The sequence below is a fragment of the Lontra canadensis genome, unplaced genomic scaffold (assembly GCF_010015895.1).
Source record: "Lontra canadensis isolate GAN:19392208 unplaced genomic scaffold, GSC_riverotter_1.0 scaffold15, whole genome shotgun sequence".
In the NCBI taxonomy this organism is placed as follows: Eukaryota; Metazoa; Chordata; class Mammalia; order Carnivora; family Mustelidae; genus Lontra; species Lontra canadensis.
In genome coordinates this window covers 24,526,706-24,541,723 of record NW_022631009.1, presented here as the reverse complement: position 1 = coordinate 24,541,723, position 15,018 = coordinate 24,526,706, and the positions used below count along the sequence as shown (strand labels likewise).

General features: G+C 36.4%; 1 protein-coding gene across 4 annotated transcripts in view; it reads left to right on the top strand.

The window, feature by feature from the left end:
• The window catches only part of DPY19L4 (dpy-19 like 4), a 61,526-nt gene that overhangs the window by 26,677 nt on the left and 19,831 nt on the right, over positions 1–15,018 (top strand). For 3 of the 4 annotated variants that reach the window (XM_032858676.1, XM_032858674.1, XM_032858677.1), the window contains 7 exons: positions 1,009–1,132; positions 3,825–3,959; positions 6,748–6,879; positions 6,975–7,073; positions 7,617–7,690; positions 11,679–11,837; positions 12,982–13,101. In XM_032858676.1, coding sequence (XP_032714567.1) covers positions 1,009–1,132; positions 3,825–3,959; positions 6,748–6,879; positions 6,975–7,073; positions 7,617–7,690; positions 11,679–11,837; positions 12,982–13,101 — 843 coding nt within the window. The remainder of the gene's footprint in view (positions 1–1,008; positions 1,133–3,824; positions 3,960–6,747; positions 6,880–6,974; positions 7,074–7,616; positions 7,691–11,678; positions 11,838–12,981; positions 13,102–15,018) is intronic. The other variant, XM_032858675.1, reaches the window with a different exon arrangement.

The following is a 15,018-nucleotide window of genomic DNA, read 5'->3' as shown; positions in this document are numbered from 1 at the left end:
TCATACAGCATATGCTTTTTTGGGTTTTTTTTTTTCCCATTCAACATAATTACTTCGAGATTCATGTATGTTGGGCATATCAATAGTTTATTAATTTTCATTGTTATGTAATATCCTATACCATAATTCAATTGAACTAAATTGTATGCAAATATATCCCCCTCCATTGTTTAGGAGAGTTATATAGCAATTTTCATAAAATTTTTAAAGCAGTCTTTGTTTCTGTGTGGAAAAGAGCCGTTGGGTGTATGAATTCCAAATTTAATGATTATTGGAAAGGTCTTGCGAGGATATGTACAGGAGACAACCTGCTGTCAGTGCAAATTGAGGAGAAACTTAGGAAGAGCATGGAAAGACATGCTGTATTTGTGACTGGGAATTTTTAAAAGTTTCTGGTTATATCACATGAAGGACTACTGTAATGGTAATTCCAGGTAACCTGCTGATTGAAAAGATTATTAAATAAGATATCAGAAGATATGCACTGTAATCCCAGTTGCGTCACCTATTAGCTGTATGACCCTGATTAGGTCATATCACCTCTCTCAGCTTCATATTCTTTAAATAAGGGAGGATAAGAACTTTGGGTTTGTCAGGCCTGCTAATTATGTAATGCAGATTGTACTCTAGAGAAGGGTAGCCATCTCATTAAGGGAAGAGAGAGTGGGAGCTGAAATCCAGTGTCTTCTGCAACAAGCTATGTTGCCTTAGCATGAGGCCTATCTGCTCAGAGCAGGGGTGCCTTTTTCATTTTTTCTAGAAGCCCATCTCTCCACCAAGCAGTACATGGCAGCACTGAGTCTTCCTGGAAGGGAGAGTATGGGGGCTGGATGAGATGCTTAATTTGCTCAAAGATGCTGTATAGACAGTGGTGGCTTTGTCTATTCCTACCTAACTCACAGGATTGGTATAGAGAACAATGAGATTGTGTGAAAGTGCTTTGAAAAGTTCTGTGTTACACAAATATAATATATTGCTATCTTGCTCTTCATTTATGGCTTACTTTAGGGTAGATACAACAAGAATTGAATACTCCATTCCTTTAAGAGAAAACTGGGCACTACCATATTTCGCATGCCAAATTGCTGCACTTACAGGCTATTTAAAAAGCAACTTAAATACTTATGGAGAGGTAAGGTATAAATTTATTTGTCACAATTAATTTTGGTGTATTGCAAATGTGGTATAAAATTTTATTTTATTTTATTAAAAAGATTTTATTATTTGACACAGAGAGATCACAAGTAGGCAGAGAGGCAGGCAGAGCGAGAGAGGGAAGCAGATTCCCTGCCAAGCAGAGAGCCCGACAAAGAACTCGATTCCAGGACCCCAAGATCATGACCTGAGCGGAAGGCAGAGGCTTAACCCACTGAGCCACCCAGGTGCCCCTGTGGGGTAAAATTCTAAAGTTAATCATATTAACAGTTAAGTTATAATCATTAGTGAAGCCTAATTACTACATAAAAAAGAATATATTTAGGTAGTCCTATTTATATAACGCTGTTAGTCTAGTCTGATAGATAGTAAATTATTTTAAGGAAAAAGGAGATGATACATTGTTTCGGTGCAGTTATTTGACAAATATATGAAGAATATATTATTTTGAAAATTAATTTGTCTCATTAATTTACCATTTTCTGTAATATTGATGGCTTTTAGTCTTTGCAAGTTAAGGAAATATTAATGAAGATACAAAGAGTGACTACAGGGGTGCCTGAGTGGCTCAGTTTTTAGGTGTCTGCCTTTGGCTCAGGTCATAATCTCAGGGTCCTGGGATCAAGCCCCACATCAGGCTCCCTGTTCAGCAGGAAGCCTGCTTCTGCCTCCCCCACTCCCCCCGCTTGTGTTCCCTTTTTTGCTGTCTTTCTCTCTGTCAAATAAATAAATAAAATCTTTTAAAAAACCACAAATGACTAAAAATGGCTGTAATGTTAACTTTTATGGTAGCGCTTCCTATTTTCTATTTTTCTGGTAACCATTGCTCTGTTCTCTATCACTATGATTTTGTCATTTTGAAAGTTTATACAAATGGAATTATATAGTATGTTTTCCTTCAAGACTGGCTTTTCTCATTTAGCCTAATGCCCTTGACATCCATGTGAGTTGTGCATTCTGTCAATAGTTTGCTTGTTTTCATTACTGAGTAGGATTACAGCAATATGTATATTTTAATCACATATTTTGTAGTTTTGCTTCCTATTGTTGAGGCTAGAGCTTGTGGTCCCAGTTGCATCTCAGATATTTTGTGCAATTATCTGGAGCTATCTAGAGACATCTGTGGTTGATTACTGAAACACAATGTGTCAAGTAATATGTATAATAAAATAGTTCACAATAAAGACATAGTTGAAAATGAAGTGAGCAAGGTAAGGGGTAGACCAGAGTGCACAGAATTTTGAAAATGTTCAGAGAAAGGAAAAACATAGCTAATTATCCAGATTGTGTTTGACATAGATTTCTTTTATTTTGCTGCATTTTCTTTAGAATAGTTTAAGAATAAACCCTTGGAATTAGCAATTTGCTTCATTATACTGTAGTTTTTTCCTATTATGCTTGAAGTAACATCCACATGTCTAGTAGATTAATTAGGCTGGATCTAGAGCTGAGCCTTCATCGATTTCTGGAACTGGTTTTTCTGGGGATGATCATTTCAGGCCTTGTTATTACAGTTCTGGTTGTTCTACATTAGAAGTTTCCAGAACACTTTCTCTTATAGCTGTGGTGATATGAGGAGCAGATGCTTATGTGTTCTGTCAGTGCTAAGCTCTTTTGGGCCTGGCAGTTGGTATTTATTCTTTGACCAACTGGTAGACTTCTTCCATCTCTTATATTTTGTTCTCTGGTCTTAATCTTATTCAGGATACTCGAAAATCCTTATATCTGCTGATGGCCTGAGGTGTTTCTGACTCCAAAATTTATCATTGAGTATAGTCAGCGGAGTCTGAAAGATTAAGTTTTAGAGAGTATGGTTGTTTTCTCAGGTTTGACTAGACCCTTATTACCCTTCTCCTTTGCTGTTCTTATCAGAACCAAGTCATTTGACACCATGGCTGGCGGGGAAATTGGGAATAAAATTGTAGGTCCCTGGAGCAAGTAGAGGTTGTTAGAAATATGCTGAGAAACAGTGGATTTGTCAGACTTGGTTTCCCACTAAGGGATCATTTGAGAGATGACATTTGGAAGGACAGAAATTATTTTACCCAGGTATTTTTCAGGCAAGGGCAAGAAATCTTTGTGTTTAGTACCATAGCAAAGGAAAAGAGAGTTTTATGTGGTCGACAGTACAAGCACTGGGGAAAGGTAAGGGCACACTTCTGCTAAGAAGCAATAAAAAAAAGCAATGGGCTTTTTTCCATGACTGTGTAATAGGCTGAGATGTAAACAGACTATTTAAATGGAAACTGTTAGGGAAATATGAAGCACTACAGAAGTGAAAATATTTTCTAGGGTGAGTGGAGTTACCTTCACAGTAACAAAAGCCCATCAGCCAAGTCTAGTAAAGCCACCATTATCTTAGATTTATTACTTCACCTCTTTCGAGTTGAAAGTGTACTGAATTTTTTCCCTTTGTCATCCTGAAGTTCTCAATATGATGTTGAACTTTGAAGGACAAGTCGTTGATTTCTGTCTGTGTGCTCTATTTAAGATTTTACTGTTTATATAAGGATTTAGTAATACTTATGCAACTTTTAAAAACAAAGTTTCTAGAATTAAATAGCTTAAAGTATAACCAGTGATAGAGCTGCAACTTTGAGGTAACAACCTCATAGATTTTTATAGTAATAAAGCTACTGATACTTAGTTTCTTTCTTTGTTTTCCCTAGAGATTTTGCTACTTATTGATGAGTGCTTCAACTTACACATTTATGATGATGTGGGAGTACAGCCACTATCTCTTATTTCTTCAAGCAATATCTCTTTTCTTGCTAGATAGTTTTTCACTGGAGCAAAGTGACAAGGTATTTTGAATTTTGAAATTGTGATTTTAAATCCAGAGAATAAATGTTTTTATAGTGCTGTATCTTAAGATCATTTATCTTCTAAGCTTTATTTTGAAATGTTTTATTAGGCTCTGATTTATAATTCTACTCAAAAGATTGCTAAACTCATTCTTCCCACCCTTTTAGAAGCACTGTGAAATTCCCTTAAAGAAGGTCTACTTAACCAGTCAACCATGTGCTGCTTCTCCATTTCCAGCCCTTTTGCCTTCCCTTTATATTTCTTTGAAAAAGAGTGGCATATAGAACATGCACAAAAGAGTATACGTATGCAGTGTACATATACTGTATAGAATAAATTATGAGTATTTGACCATCCAGGCCAAGAAATGGAACACTGAAATACCCAGAAGTCCCTCTCTTCATGTTTCCAGTCACACCCTGCTCCCTCCCTAACAGAGGCTCGCTGTCCTGATTTTGTTAATCCTTTCCCCTGATTCCTTACGAGTTTTACCACCTATCTAGCTGGTCCTTTAAAAATACACTGTAAACAATGTATTATTTACTTTTATCTGATTTGCTTTTGAGATTCACCCGTGATGATGTGCGGAGCTAGATTTCATTCATTTTTATGTATTTATACATTTTATTGTTGATGGACATTTCATTTTTTTCCAGTTTATTGTCCATATAACCAGTGCTGCTGTAAACGTTTTTACCTGGCACATAAGTGCAAGATTTTTCTCGAGTATATACCTCATAGTGGAATTACAAGTCAAAGGATATGTGAATATTCAACCTAACTAAATACTAAGCCTTTGTCGAGAATGGTTATAGCAGTTTATGTAAGTGCCTGCCATGGTTAAATGTTCCCATCAGCATTTGGTTCCTTTCTTTATCTTTTTCTTTTTTACCCCTCTCTCATCTTTCTTTTATTTATAAACATTCATTAAGTATTTAATATGTTGTCCAAGCCAGAAATTTGGGGATCTTCTTGCTCTTTCTTTTCTTAATCCTGTATGTTTAGATGATCCAGAATCCTGATGAATACAAACACTTAGATTAACTGAATAGAGAGAATTTAAGATAAAGAATCCTTAATATAATGTCATTATCTTGTTAATTATATAAAATATAATGTCATTATCTTGTTAATTGAAAGCGTAGTAAGAACCTGAAAGTATCATAGAGGTAGCAGTTTGTAGGAAGCAGGTACCACTACCAGAGCTGAGGAAGCAAAGGGGAGAATTTGGAATTAATTAAAACTTCAAAACTTAGAGGAGGGACATCTGTGGAGCTGAAACTCAGGCTGCTAATGAGGGGCCACTGCCTGGCTTTGCTGGTGTCTCTAAACTGGAAGGAAGGGCCCCATGGAAATGCAATGCAGACCTCTGTGAATGGGGCTCTGGCTAACTGGCCCTGGGGTCTCGGGGGCAAGAGAATGTGACAAAGCTGGTTCTTCAAGTGCTGGACAGACTGCACCTGCATTCAGCTGCTTCAGCTAGAAGGAATGGCTCTGTTGGAGTGAAGAATTACTGCCAATAGGATATTCACAGGAGCTGCAAAGCAGACAGGAAGCTGCTAGCTCCCGCATTCTCCTCCAGCCTTGTAATCTGTCTCGAGCATTCCACACAGGCAGAGTTTAATAGGGAGCCAGCTGGAAAAGCAGAAACATAGATTGCAGAGTCTCCAGCCCCAGCATTACAAGGCAGGTGGTGGAGGGATAGGTTGGGAGCTAAGAGACAGTCCTTCATTAACTGGCACATATGTGTATCCACAGAGCCAGCATCCAAAATCAGGAAGTAGAAAAATTTCAGGGAAACCTGGGTGGCTCATTCGGTTAAGCTTCTGTCTTCCGCTCAGGTCATGATCCTGGGGTCCTGGGATCAAGTCCTGCTTTGGGCTACTTACTTGCTCAGTGGGGAACCTGCTTCTCTCTCTGCCTCCGCTCCCCCTGCTTGTGTGTGCTCTCGCTCTCTTTCTCTTTCTCTCTCTGAAAAAAAAATATTTAAAAAAAGAAAATTTTCAGCACTCAGAAGATCCCATTGTGGCCTCTCCCAGTCATTACTTCAGCCTTCCAGCAGTAAGGTATTTCTTTTCTTAATGGCTCTGGCCTCTTAGGGATATTGTTCATTCTGTTTTCCTTTTCTTTTTTTTTTTTTTTCTTTAGCACTCTGCCTTCTATTCTACCACCCCCCCAACTAATGCCTATATTTTGTCTTAGTTTTCCTTTTCCAAAAGGAATTAATCTTATGAGAGGTTAAATTACTATATTTCTGAATTTTAAGAAAAGATACTTTCTAAGACATGTGACTTTCCTGGGAGATCTTCTATTAGGACATTGAATTTAACTTTCTTATGCTTATTGTTAAATGGACCAAATCTAAAAATACTTGTCTCTGGTGTTAGATTTCATGGCGGTAGGTTTTCATTAGGTAGGTTTTTCAGAACTGCTTCTAAAGATTGTGACTTTTGATTTTTGCAGTTTGATGTTGTATAGATGGATTTTAATAACAGGGCAAGCAAAGTAAAATTAAATCAAGGTGAAAGCAGGTTCATTCAGGATGATTAAGATGTCTGTGGTTTTAAAACTTTTTACTTTGTTTATGAGAGTTATTTCTGAGAAAGTAATAAATTCATTATATACTATAAAATTAAAAATACAGGTTGAACGTTTGTAGGATACTATCCTAAATTATAATTGAGCATTTATTTTATAATTGGAGTCAAATCTATTCTAAATGAAACAAATGAGAACATGTATAATAAAATTCATTTTATTCTCATTTATCTTATTTTGTCCCAACAGGTTCATGAAGTTTATAAAATCTATATATTTTCTCTCTTTCTGGGATATTTACTGCAGTTTGAGAATTCAGCTTTATTGGTGTCTCCTTTATTGAGTTTAGTAGTAGCCTTAATGCTTGCTAAGTGCCTTCAGGTAAAGAGAATTGCCTTTTTATCATTCTTGCAGTGAATCTTTTAATTATTAATTTTTCATACCTCACTTCTTTGTTCATGATTTCTCCCCCACAGCTGAATGTGAAGAAAGGAACTTTTATAGCTAAAATAATGAAAGTGATTAATTTTTACTTGGTGCGTACTCTGACAGTGACACTGAACATTATAATGAAGGTAAATAACTGCATATGAGATTCATGTAGTAGGTCAAGTTGAATAATGAAATATACTGGGCTAAATTTTAATAAGAAATATGAGATAGCATAATAATAGAGTTCATACAGTAAAATTTTGAGTTGAACAATGATCATATTTATAGGAAAAATAGGATTCTAATTCTTTTCTAGATATACTTAAAAGATACACTATTTTCCATTTAATTTAAAATGTCATCATTACCTAATTAACTAACATTAAGTAATTAAGTAAATTGAGATGAGTAAAAGTTTTAAAAAGAGTGGGTAAGTTACTTAAGTCATGCAGGATAGGTGGAAATCTTACTACCCCATTATAGTTTTACGATTAACTATAAAGTAATTTGATTGACTTAGGTCACTAGATCTCCTGGCTTAGTTGTTATACCAAGTATTATTTAATTCATTTTTAGTTTGTAGTTTTTATTTTATAGTCTTGCTGTGTTTCCTATTTCTAGGTAGAAACATATTGCTGTGAGCCTAGCTAATAGTTCTTTGTTGTAACTGTCCTTTTTTCTTCCAGATGTTTGTCCCACACAAAGAAAATGGGCACATGCTGAAATTCCTTGAAGTAAAATTTGGACTAAATATGACTAAGTAAGTTTTAGATTATATATAAATTTACCTAACTCTGTATGACATAGAGGATAAAGAGCAGGGTGCCTGGGTGGCTCAGTGGGTTAAGCCTCTGCCTTTGGCTCAGGTCATTATCTCAGGGTCCTGGGATCGAGTCCCTCATCGGGCTCTGCTCAGCAGGGAGCCTGCTTCCCTCTCGCTCTCTCTGCCTGCCTCTCTGCCTACTTGTGATCTCTCTCTGTCAAATAAATAAATAAAATCTTAAAAAAAAAAAAAAGATAAGGAGCAAAAAAAAAAAAAAATCAAGGAATAGTAAACACCTAATTACCTACCACTTAGAAAATAAATAATTTAGCATATTATAATATCTAGAAGAAATATAGCATTAATATGTTTTCTCTTTTTAAGAAAATTTCATTTAGGGGTGCCTGGGTGGCTCAGTTGGGGCAGCAAATGCCTTTGGCTCAGGTCATGATCCTCGAGTCCTGGGATCGAGTCCCACATCGGGCTCCCAGCTCCATGGGGAGTCTGCTTCTCCCTCTGACCTTCTCGCCTTCTCATTCTCTCTCTCAAATAAATAAATAAAATCTCATTTAGGTGTTTTATAAATTATAAATTAATAAATTATAAATTTATAAATTAGATGCCTTAATAGTATCACAGTGTTTTAAGGCTACTTTCTCCCTTGATGTGGAACAATGATACAATCTAAAGTCGGAATAAATTAAAGATTTAAATGAATTTAAAAACCAATGTAATTTTTAAAAAAAGATTTTATTTATTCATTTGAGAGTGAGCGAAAGTGAGAGATCACAGGGGGAGAAGGAGAAGCAGACTTGGAGAGTCCAATGTGGGACTCAATCCCAGGACCCTGAGCCCAAGGCAGATGCTTAGCTGACTGAGCCAGCCACGCACCCCAAAACCAATGTAATTTTTACCACTACATCAGCAAAATGCTTGCATTAAAAAGGGGTGGGCAGTAAGATATCTATTCCATAGTAAAGAATCTCATTTTGGGGTCATAATAGTGGATTACATTGGAAGCTGACTTTTTAACCAACTGAGCCACTCAGGCACCCCTAGAAGCTGACTTTTGAAATTCGAGTAATGTTATGCTTTTTGTTAGTTAAATGCACTTTTTAAATCGGAAGTGAGGAACCCCTGGGTGGCTCAGTCAGTTAAGCATTTGCCTTCAGCCTGGGTCCTAATCCCAGGGTACTGGGGTCAAGCCCCATATCGGGCTCCTGCTCAGTGGAGAATCTGTTTCTCCCTCTCCGCCTGTGTGTGCTCTCTCTCACTCACTCACTCTCTCTCTGTCAAATAAATAAATAAATACCTTTTTTTTTTTTTTTAAAGATTTTATTTATTTATTTGTCAGAGACAGAGGGAGAGAGAGTGAGCAAGCACAGGCAGACAGAGAGGCAGGCAGAGGCAGAGGGAGAAGCAGGCTCCCCGCCGAGCAAGGAGCCCGATGTGGGACTCGATCCCAGGACGCTGGGATCATGACCTGAGCCGAAGGCAGCCGCTTAACCAACTGAGCCACCCAGGCGTCCCAATAAATAAATATCTTAAAAAATAATAATAATTAAATCTAAAGTGAAATAAATGACTTATGTGTGATAATGTCCACTTACATATAACAAAATATATATTTAAATACACATTTTTCTGGTTCATATAATATACCTTAGAACCTTATTGTCATTTGCTGTGATTACATGGGATTTTTGATGCTGTGCATGGAATTTCATGTTGTGATGTATCACAACAATGTGTTTAAACACTGGAGAAATCTTTTGAAGTATAAGTCATATATAGATATCTACTGGGGTAAAAGGATCCTTTAGGAGGCCAAGTGTTCCAAAAGGACAGGGACCATGTCTTTTTCAGGTGTATATATAGGCCTGGTATTTACCAGGCAAGTAAGAAAAATTGGTAATAGAACTCCATAATTGATGGCCTTTCCCCTGACTTTCTCTTTAATCTTTAAGACTCTATCTAGAATGCATATAGGAGTAAGGGCTGCTTTTGTCTAGCGTTTCTTAGTTGATATTACGTTGTGCCGCTTTGCTCAGCATGTCAGGTACTAGATTTGCCTCACAGTGTAATACACTAGGTGTTTTAAGAATAAGGCATGTCTGTCCTTAAGAATATTGACATCTCATTAGTTAGTTTGGTTTTTTTTTTTTAGATTTCATTTATTTATTTGACACACAGAGAGATAAATCACAAGTAGGCAGACAGGCAGGCAGAGGGAGGGGGGAAGCAGGCTCTCCGCTGAGCAGAGAGCTTGATGCAGGACTCGATCCCAGGACCCTGAGATCTAACCCGAGCCAAAGGCAGAGGCCCAACCCACTGAGCCACCCAGGTGCGCTCATTAGTTAGTTTTTATACTGTTAATGGCATGAGTGGTATAAACAGTTAATGCCTTATGTTCAAATGTGTCTGCTGGATATTAGGATTTGTAGTTCACCAGAATTTCAGGAAACATTTCTGTTGAGACAGACTTTCAAGAACCACTAAAGAAATGTTAGTACGTATTTATTGGCTGTGCAGAATACTAGGCCAGGTATTCTGGGAGATACAAAAAATGACTATAATCTTAAACTAGCAAGTTGCATTAAGCACTATAACAGAGGGATAAGTAAAGTGCCATGGGGATATGGGGAAGGAACGATTGAGACTGGGGGATATGGGAAGAATATTCATTAAATTGAGATTTGAATTAGATCTTACAGAACTGGTAACTTTAGTAGGTAGACAAAAAAGATGTGATTCATCATATGATCATATGTACAAAACATTTTGAAGGCAGCTTCTTTGATATAGCTGTATTACTGCTTGACACATTGTGAAACTTTAACTTTTTTCTAAACCCAGTGGTCTGGGATGCAGGCATTCATAGTCCATCCAGAGCTCTTCTGGAGATCATTCCATATCTAATCTCCCTTCTCAGGCTAGGGATTAAGGATAAAATGGATGTTGGAGATGGATCAGGTGTGAGAATGCAGATAAAATCACACATAACTAAGAGTCTTGTTGATCACCTTCAGCTTAGTGTTAAGAAAAGTGTATCCTGAGGGGCGCCTGGGTGGCTCAGTGGGTTAAAGCCTCTGCCTTCGGCTCAGGTCGTGATCCCGGGGTCCTGGGATCGAGCCTCGCATCGGGCTCTCTGCTCGGTGGGGAGCCTGCTTCCTCCTCTCTCTCTGCCTGCCTCTCTGCCTCCTTGTGATCTCTGTCTGTCAAATAAATAAGTAAAATATTAAAAAAAAAAAAAAAGTGTATCCTGAGTCTTATAACTCAAAATCTTTATGTTTAGAGTTTTATGATTTCTGTCTTAATAATTAAATTACTCTTTAAAATGGGTCCTAGTTGAATTACTTTCATCCATATAAAACAGGACTGTTTAGTAATAATATAACATGAGTCACATGTGTAATTTTCTAGTAGCCACATTTATAAAAGTAAAAAGAAACAAAGGAATTTAATTTAAATAATATATTTTATTTAATCCAATATATTAAAATATTATTTTAATATATAAACAGTATAAAATTTATTAATGAGCTATTTTATATTCTTTAGTCCATTTCATTCTTTTTTATGTTTGAAATCCAGGGTGTTTTTTGTATTTAAAGTATATCGATTTGTACTGGCCACATTTCAAATGCTAATAACTACATTGTACCTAGTAGCTACCATATTGGATACTGCAGATATGGAGGTTGGACAGCTGAATTTTTTGTTGTCTAACAGATAAAAATAGTTAAACTTACTGAAACCATTTTGGGTTCTAGAGATGGTCATATTACTGGGTAATAAGAAGTAGCAGTTTTACATTTATTGGGGCAATTTGTTGAGGAGCATTGCTGATGCTATTATCTTTATAGAGAGTCACAAGTGAATAGATTAAGAAATGTGTCTTTTGTCTTAGTTTTTATTGAGATAAAAAATACTTTTATGGGTATATCATCTGTGATTTTAATACCATGCTTTTTGTTTTCTGTAGGAATTTTACAATGAATTGGCTCCTATGTCAAGAATCCCTGCAGGCACCATCTCAGGATTTTTTTTTGCGATTGACACAGTCTTCTTTATTACCTTTCTATATTTTAGTGTTAATTATTTGTTTTCTTTCTATGATGCAAGTTATTTTTAGGAGAATTGGGTAAGTACCAATGAGAATCAATCACATTGCTAACTAATACATTATGGAAATAAATAAATAATTTTTAATATCCTTCCAATATTTGTATTTGTTTTAGAATTTCTAGATTCATTCTCTTGTTATCAACATCTAAAATATCATCCAGATAAAATTCAAATTTATTTATACATCTAAATATATAATGTCCAAATTTAATGTAGGATTTATATTCGGTTAAATTGTTACAGACTTGTTTACTAATTTAGTCATAGTTTTACTTAATGTAAGAATAATTTTCTTGTGTATAACTTAAATGAAGCTAGTAGTATAAGTGATTTTAAATTATGAAGAATTCCAAAATATTTCTGTCATGTTTAAAAGTAGGTTGTATGTAGTATTTAATTTTGAGAACTTAGCTATTCAAGTTATGATTTAAATATATTGATTTAGTAACCACTAGTTGAGTGATAATTGATCTTGGAAAAGGAACCTAAAAATCTTTTTTTTTTTTTTTTTTTTAAAGATTTATTATTTGAGGGACGCCTGACTCAGTTGTTGGGCGTCTGCCTTTGGTTCAGGTTGTGATCCCAGGGTCCTGGGATCGAACCCTGTGCTGGGCTTCCTGCTCCCTGCTTTGTGGGAAGCCTACTTCTCCCTCTCCCACTCCCCCTGTTTGTGTTCCCTCTCTTGCTGTCTCTCTCTCTCTCGAATAAATAGATAAAATCTTAAAAAAAAAAAAAGGATTTATTTATTTGAGGGAGAGAGCACAAATGAGCGGGGGCAGAGGGAGATAGAGTCTTAAAACAGACTCCCCTCTGAGCATGGAGCCCCCCAGGCTGGGCTTGATCCCAAGACCCTGAGATCATGACCTGAGTTGAAATCAAGAGTCGGCTGCTTAATTGACAGAGCCACCCAGGAGCCCCTTAAAAATCTTTTTTGTCATATTTCCTGAACTTTTCATGTTTAGTCTTCACAGAGTCCATTATCTTCATGTTCTAGAAACCATTTCAGAGACTTGGAAATGTGTAAGTTAGATATTTGACTGAAAGAATATACTTTGAAATTTCAAGGACCACCTATATTTTTTTTATGAAGAAACTTAAGATCTTTGATTTTTCAAATATATATTTTCAAAATAGTAAAAAAACATATTTCCTTTGTATAGTGGTAAGTCCTTGAAAGAAACTATTACTCTTGAAGATGGACGAATTGGAGGAAGGCCAGAAATAATTTATCATGTGATTCACACTATTTTACTGGGCTCTCTTGCAATGGTTATAGAAGGGTAAGTGTACTTTATTGGATCTATTTGTTTTTACAACATTTTATTCTTTCTAGTGCTAGTAAGTTGAACTTTCAAGAATTTATTTATGAAACTATAAAAACTCAAAATCTACAGACTTTCTTAACCTAACTGGAGTTTATGGAGGTTGTTATAGTACAATAAACTGACATTTACTTACTCACTCATTTGCTCAAAAACTATTGAATGTCTTCCAAGGGCCAGGCATTGTACTAGGCACTGGAGGTACTGTGGTGACCCTTATGTGACTTATGGCCTAATGAAAGTAACAAATACTAATCACACAAAAATAAAAATACAACTTTGATAAGTGAAGTAGAATAAATGATGCTGTGAGGCTAAGGGTTCAATAAATGATACCCTTTTCCTTGAAGTTTGGACTCAGATGAAAAATAAGACATGAGTATAAAATGATTTTGAACACCCAGTTTCAGTTGGAGAAAGGGCTTTCCCCACACCAACAACAAGCCATCGTTCAGGCACCAGCTGAGTGTCCTACAGTTTGACTTAATTCTGGCACTCTCCACCTGGATATAGCATCAGATTCCACAGTCCAAGGGTTCAGTACTACAAGATTCTATACCCCGCCTTCAGGTTCCATTTGCAAACCCAGGTTATTACTTGTGCTTCAGACCAAATCAGAACTTCCCAAGACCCTCTCCTTGGGTTCAATTAATTTGCTAGAGCGACTCACAGAACTCAAAGAAATATTTTACTTACTAGTAAGATCACCAATTTTTTATAAAAAGTTAGAACTCAGGAACAGCCAGATGGAAGATAAGCATAGGGCAAGGTTTGTAGGAAGGGGTATGGAGCTTCCTTTACCTCTCTACGCATGCCACTCTCTCCCGGTCTCCATGTGGTCACCAACCCAGAAGTTCTCCAAATGCTGTCCTTTTGGGTTTTTATGGAAGACTCATTACATAGGCACGATTGATTAAATCATTGACCATTGGTGATTGAACTCAAACTTTAGGCCCTCTTTCCTCCCCAGAGGTTTGGGGTGGGACTGAGAGTTTCAACACCCTAATCACATGATTGGCTCCACTGGCAACTGACCCCATCCTTTGGTACCTTCCAAAAGTTACCATTAATGACAAAAGCCATCTTCCCAATTTCATCACTTAGGAATTCCAAGAGTTTGGGGAGCTGTGAGCCAGAAGCCTTACAAAGACCAGATATATGTGAGAAATATATTTGATCATCTGCATGATTCTGATTTTGATAAAGGTTGCATTGGCAAACACTTCATGTGTGACCAAGGGCTCTACCATTTTCCACCCCAAACTGAGCTTAGTCCTCAAACTTCAGGCCATCTCTTTTCAATGGGCAGAGCCTTGGTAAGTTTATGCCCCTATCTACACCCACCTTGCAAAAGGAAGATAGAAAATGTGGAAGCCTAGAAATGTTTGAGCTGGGTATGCTCAACTCTTTCTCTTGCACACAAATCAGATAAATCACTGCCATGAAGAGGAGCCATTAAGGTACTGAGGTGAAGGGATAGGAGGAGAAATAGGGAGAGATGAAGAGGATTGATCCTATTATAAGATTTCACAATTTAAATTTCCATTAATTGTGAATATAGATACTGAATCTCAGTCATTATAGCACCCATGGTGTTCTGTTGGTGTTTCCTCAACAGAAAGCTTAGCTATTTTATTAATTTTTTATTTTGAAATACTGTTTCTACACATCACAACTTCAAAGTTACAGTTTTTATTAGAGCTGCATTTAATGTATTAAGTAGTACTATATAGGAATTTATTTTTATTATTTGATATCAATATTTCAATATAATTGGTTTCCTTTGTAAGCCTGTATATTTTATGCACTTACAAACATTTTCTTATAAGACAACATAAGACTTTATCAGTCTGCCAAACCCATGACTAGTGGGAA